Source organism: Misgurnus anguillicaudatus, chromosome 21 (assembly GCF_027580225.2).
Source record: "Misgurnus anguillicaudatus chromosome 21, ASM2758022v2, whole genome shotgun sequence".
In the NCBI taxonomy this organism is placed as follows: domain Eukaryota; kingdom Metazoa; phylum Chordata; class Actinopteri; order Cypriniformes; family Cobitidae; genus Misgurnus; species Misgurnus anguillicaudatus.
The window spans coordinates 35433154-35439684 of record NC_073357.2 but is presented as its reverse complement, the minus strand read 5'-3'; the positions used below and the strand labels follow the sequence as shown (position 1 = coordinate 35439684).

The 6531-nt window shown below is 39.9% G+C and overlaps 2 protein-coding genes across 2 annotated transcripts; both read right to left on the bottom strand.

Annotated features, from left to right (window-relative positions):
- Window positions 1-2690: 2690 nt before the first annotated feature.
- Window positions 2691-4592, bottom strand: LOC129444457 (leukotriene B4 receptor 1). The gene has a single exon (XM_055205171.2). The coding sequence runs from the start codon at window positions 4173-4175 to the stop codon at window positions 3120-3122; it is 1056 nt and encodes a 351-aa protein (XP_055061146.2). The 5' UTR covers window positions 4176-4592; the 3' UTR covers window positions 2691-3119.
- Window positions 4593-5255: 663 nt separating this feature from the next.
- On the bottom strand, window positions 5256-6531 carry LOC129446850 (leukotriene B4 receptor 1). The gene has a single exon (XM_055208270.2). It carries the CDS (start codon window positions 6341-6343, stop codon window positions 5309-5311), a length of 1035 nt encoding a protein of 344 aa, XP_055064245.2. The 5' UTR covers window positions 6344-6531; the 3' UTR covers window positions 5256-5308.

Sequence of the window (6531 nt, the reverse complement as noted above, 5' to 3'; positions counted from 1 at the left end):
TTTTTTAATCCAAGTTTATGCATATTATGTTTTGACGTGTATATAAATAAATGTTATGGTGTGGTTTATTTAGATTATTAAAACAAACTCAAGGCTTCTGTGTGAAAATGTTTCATTAAATTGTGAAACCCAATTTCGATATACATACAATATAGTTTATGATGACACGAATGTTGTTGTTGATTTATAGAACAGTGGTTATAAGTTATACAATAACTAATAGAAAAGATTTCTTTTTATAAATAAGCAATCTGTACTTTTGTTTGTGCCTGTTTGTCAGTAATAATAAAATTGGACAAAGAGGCAGTCAGTGCTTGTCGGCAGACCTCTCACTTTACCAGCTGTGTGCCAACCTAATGTGAAGAATGTATGTCTTTTGAAAGGCTCAGGATGCAACTCTCTGGTTTAATCTTTAGAAAAGGTCGTCTAATTGTTGAAGTCATGAAATTTGTGTTATAAAAGAAAGAGAGAGAGAAAGAGAGAGATAAAAACTACAGGTCTAGACATGAGCACCTGTCATATATTGTGTCAATAGTGCAGATGTCTCTCCTTTACACCTTAGCAATACAAATTTCATATATTTTTGTGTAGCTACACTGAAAAAAAAGATTAATTCATTTCACTAAATTTTTTCGAGGTAAGTGGTCGCAATCAATCCATTTAAGCTACATTCAAACAAAACAAAAAATAGAAATACAAAACAAAACAAAAAACTTTTGTTTAAATATAACCCAAATAAATTGACTGCAACCACTTACCTTAAAAAATGGAGTAAATTGAATGAATAATTTTTTTTTCAGTGTACCATTAGTAATCAAAATGATTGTTGTTTCAAAATTATAATTTGTGTAACATTTAAAGGGGCAATTAGGATTTACCCCCATCTAGTGGTGAAATTGTATTTTGCATTCAAACGAACAGTGCTCTCTAGCGCCTCCCCTTTCCAAATGTGTGTTGCAACTACGGTAGCCGTTATGTAATCGCTGATCTCCTTGTCCGTTACAGCTGATTCACGTGTTCTGAATGAAAACGCATTGTGGTAAGGCGTTGGTAGGCTAGTGCTTTTTGTCCCTCTCTGCTATAATAGTTTATCAATACGGCAGAACGATATGGATGCCTCCTTGGACTTACCCGTTCAATGTAAGTAAGGAGAAGAAATTCTAAGCTTACAAAGAAAAGTCAGATCACTGGCAGAGGTCATTTGACACCAACGAGGACATATTTATGAATAAAGACATTGATTTTGATTAATAAAACACTTAAAATCCTACTTACAGTCCCTTTAAAGGAATAGTATGTAGGATTGTGGCCAAAACTGGTATTGCAATCACAAAACTTGTGGCTAAAACTGGTACTGCAATCACACAACTGATGACCAATACACAAAATGACAACATAAACATCAGCTGAGGGCTGCAACTCCACTTTTTAAATGACAATATCCTGGCCATACCTCTGTTGTCAGTGATATAAGTATTTGAAATGAAAATGATTTCTTAAAGTTAGTTTATTCAGCTTTATAAAAGAAAGTTTAGCTTTACCGATTCTTTCCGATAACATACGAAGAAATGAAGAACGCATGCAACTTATGACCCGGTTGGGACTTTTCAATGAAATCCAGCGCATCAAACACACACGCAAAACTCCGCTGCTACCCCAGATAATAAACTATATCCATTGTTTCCATAAGGCTGACTTTCTTCTCCTTACATCCAAAAACACACTTCATCATTCGTGCCATTGTTGAGTTTTGAAATTAAACAAAACTGTGTCGCGTGATGTGATGTTTGTAAGTTCTAGCGTCTCCCGCTAATTGACGGGTGGCCGGGGTTTTCTGGGGGAAGTGCCCATATAAAGAAGTGATACGTATAGAAACCCCTGATGCAATAGGTGTGCCTAAAATGTGTTTGTAAAGTTTCAGCTCAAAATATCCCACAAGTCAATTGTTATAGCATGTCCAAAATTACCCTATTTGGATGGGAGCGATAAAAGCGCTGTTTTCATGTGTGTACCTTTAAATGCAAATAAAATACAGCTCCTCACTTCCTTACCAACAGACAGTGAGCAAATTTGGTTAAAAACAGATCTGATTCCCATGAATAAAGTCTGAGGCAATAGGGCAGTCATAGCCTAGTGGTTAGAGAGTCGGGCTTGTAACCTGAGAGTTGCTGGTTTAAGTCTCATGGCCAGCAGGATAAGATTGAGGTGCCCTTGAGCAAGGCACCTGTCCCCCACTGCTCCCCAGGTGCTGCAATGTATGGTAACCCAAATATGGGTACTGCTAAAGGTTCTTATGCCACAATGATGATATGCCTCAATAGCAGAACCATTTGAAGAACCTAGGCATCCTTTCAGTCTTCTGAGAAAAATACTTAGTTCTGCAAAAACTCTGATCTTTCTGTAAGCCCATCATAAAGGAAGTGGAATTAAAGTTCCTAGAGACTTCTTCATAGTGTACAGCAGAAAAGTAAATGAAACAATGATATTCATGCTACTGGAAAGAGGTGTTATGCACCTACTGTATATTACAATTTTGATTCCCTAAAAGTAGAGTAAATGGTCATTCACACTGATCTGGCTTTCTTTGGCTGGCTGTTCAATTGGCAAGGAACATGTTTGTTGGCGTTTCTCAGATTGGTGTGTGTGAATTAACCATAAAACAAAAAACAAATGACAGATAGATTCTTCTGAACTGACCTCTGTTTTTATTAATGCACACTTCCTCTTTCACATGCCGACTGGAGTCACAAACACACATGTTGCAATATAAGGAAAAGAGATGTGTTGAAATAACGCACCACAAATAAAAGACCATTCCTGAATCAAAGAATTTGCAGTTTATATATTGTACTACAAAATCACATCACACAGACAAAACTATTAAATAAGTGATTTAATATCATAGAAACTGGGTTGTAATCTAAGCAACAATGTCCTAGTGAGTATTAAAATATAAATGAAATGTATCAGAAATTGCACTTAAGAAGCATTTATCTCTCACACACACACAAAAAAAAACATTTAACTTAAAATTATAATTTGGCTAAAATACAAAAATTAATCAAAATCAAAACATCTTTACAGATATGCACTTTTATGAGAGTATTGTTGGTTGGTAATTACAGAGCTTCCATAGTCAGATCTACAGGCAATTTTGTCTCTGTGAGACACTGTGAGGTACTGGTGTGTGAATTTTGTCTTTTAGAAACAAATGATAACTCTTTATTCCCATGAGCCGAGGCTGTACTGGATATATGCTGAAACAACTTCTGTATTCCAGTTTCTCGAAGTGAGCTGCGGAAGGTACGTGCGGCAAACATATAAAGAATTGGGTTCACTGAGCTACTAATGAACACCAGGGCTCCTGTTATCAAGGTCATGGTCGTATGGGCATCCTCCAAGTTTTCTGTCACTTTAGGATATGTAGTCTTTAGAGCGATTGCAGCGAGGGAAAGAAGGTTCATCACATGATGTGGGATCCAGCAGAGTCCAAACATCACCACTACACTGCAGATGAGAACCGTCGATTTACGCTTGGACTTGAAGTTCATGAGCGCTATGCGACTGAAGAGGCAGCCGTAACAGACCACCAATGTAATAAAAGGTATAACAAAGCCTATAAGAGTTTCTAAAGTAAGCAAAACGACCTCCTGCGTGTCAGACGTGTACTCCCTGAAAGTACACTGAACGTTTTCTGGAGGACCATCCAAAGTATGAGTTACAATAACCGGAATGCTCAAGGCAAACGAAGCCATCCACAACACTACCAGTAGCTTATTCAGGGCTTGCTTCCTTCTCCAGCCCGCTGACGCAAAGGGGTACCTGACAGCCACGAAACGTTCCACGCTCATAATGGTGATGAGAAAGACGCTGCTGTACATGCAGGCATTGATAATGTACACCATAGCTTTGCAGACAGCCTCGCTGAACACCCAGGAGTGAGCCAATGAGTAGATCCACAGAGGAAGAGTGATCAACACCAGAAGGTCTGCGATTGCTAGGTGAAGAATGAGGAGAACTGTGTGCGAGCGCTGTTTCACGTGTTTCAAGATGGTCCACACCACCAAGAGGTTCCCAGGTGTGCCCACGAGAAAGCACAGACCCAGAATCACACAGGCACCCACCAGGCCTACATCAGTCTCCTCTTCTCCCTCAAGAAACTTCGTACCGTTCATGTTTTCCTCGCTGGTGTACTTTAGTCTTTTAAACTGAAGCTGGAAAATAAGTCTGCTTCAGCAAGAACTTACTTCCCTTTTGAGAAACAAAGAAACTGAATCTCCAAAACACAGAAAGAAAAACAGTTGCAAAGAGAAAGAAAATGTCTGTGGGAGGAGCAATAATAACAACCACAAAATCAACCATAAATGTCATTTTTATAAGTAATTTTAAAGCATTTTTCCATTCAATTCAATTTATATAGCGCTCTTCATAGTTTACATTCATGGGTTTATAATTTGGTCAAATTTGGTCTTGTTTGATAAAAAAAAATCATGTCTGTTGTTACATTTCTATCACATTTGATTTGCTTTGTTAAAGGACAAGTTTGGTATTTTACACCTAAAGCCCTGTTCTCAGGTTTTGACTGAAATTTCGACACATGCGGCTGCCCCGAGAACTTTCAAGTGCCTGCCGCCTCACCTCCCACCTCTACAATGGGTGTATAGGCGCACAGGAACAATCCCTCCCAAAATGCACCAAACCCTCGTCCACAAAGACGTGAAACCCACCGAGTGGCCAGGGGCGCTCACCGACATGCCCACACAAAACTCGCCGCAAAAGACGCCCTCCAACAGGTGTTTTACCATTCGTTGTAAACTTGTGGACCTATTTTTCCAAACGCCTCACACCCTTATATTCTTCCGTTGAGAGCTTGAATAATAGACACTCAAGCTCAGTTGGTGGCGATAATCCGCCTTTGCCAATTGCAAGAATACAAACAAAGTTCCCGGCGCGTACCTCACAGCACATCTAATACAAGTCAATGGAGTTGGACAAAACTACGATAAAACCTGTTGGAATGCGTCTTTTGCAGCGATTCCCGTGTGAGCACACCAGTGAACACCCCCGACCACTCGGTGAGTTTCATGTCTTTGCAAACGAAAGTTCAATGCATTTTGGGAAGGATTGTTCCTGTGCACCCACAGAGCCACTATAGAGGTGGGAAGTGACAAAACAAACACCCGAAAACCCCCGGGCCAACACCACATGTCCAAATTTCAGTCAAAACTGTTCTATTTCATCATAAACAATCTGAAAACAGGGTTTTAAGTGTAAAATACCAAACCTGTCCCTCAAGCATTTTGTGTGTCTAACAACAATTCGTGAGCTCTTTATGTTCACTAACATTTGGATCTTCCAGGTTCATGTCATGCTGCAGTCCAGGATCTTGTAAAAAGTCATCTTTTGTCTGGGGAGTCTGGGATGCTAAATCTTGAAATAGCCTCACTATTCCTGACTTCCTTAGATTTCCATGGAAGTTTTTGGAAGCAAACACATATAGCACAGGGTTCACTGAGCTACTAATAAAAGCCAGAGCTCCGGAAATGAACACAGCACCATCAATGATATGGGACGGTTCATCTGATTTGCCTACTAGAATTTGCACCGTCTCTGAGATATTGAGAGTGTGATGAGGTAACCAACACAAAATGAAGGCTACTACCACTCCACCAATCAGGAAGACAGATTTCCGTTTATTCCTAAATCGGACCTTTCGGAGCTGTGTGGCAACCTGGCAGTAGCAGATTGCAAGGATGATAAAGGGAATAATAAACCCAAGCACAGTCTCTAAACACATACAGAAAACTTCGAAAGACACAGAGCTGTAATCTCGATACAGGCAGTGTTTCCCTCCATGATCATCTTCATCTACGTATTGTGTCAGGATAACTGGAATTCCCAAGACGAATGACAAGATCCAGGTCACTGCCAGTATTTTCGACAAGGATGTCCGTTTTTGCCAATATAGCATCTTTAAGGGGTACCTGACAGCCAGAAAGCGTTCCACGCTCATTATGGTGATGAGAAAGACGCTGCTGTACATGCAAACATTGATCATGTATACCATGGCTTTGCATGCAGCCTCACCAAACACCCAGGAATGAGCCAGTGAATAAATCCATAGAGGAAGTGTGATCAGCACCAGAAGGTCTGCGACTGCTAGATGAATGATGAGCTGGACAGTATGCGAGTGCTGTTTCACGTACTTCAAAATGGTCCATACCACCAGCAGGTTTCCAGGTGTGCCAACCAGGAAGCACAGACCCAGGATCACACAGGCTACGGTGTTCCCCGTAGTTGACCGGTTGTCCGACATTGTATCATTGCCGCTAGACGTGTTCATATTTGTCTGGTTTCAGTTATTCTGTCTGGTAAATGCGAAACTCTTTGGCTTAACTTCCTTATGATTTAGCTTACATAGCAAATCAGTTGCCCATATTATTCATGCAACAAAAATAGGGACTAAGAAAGGAAGAAAGAAATCCCCATGCAATGTAGAATAGAGATTACACTTTATATATGGTACAGTAG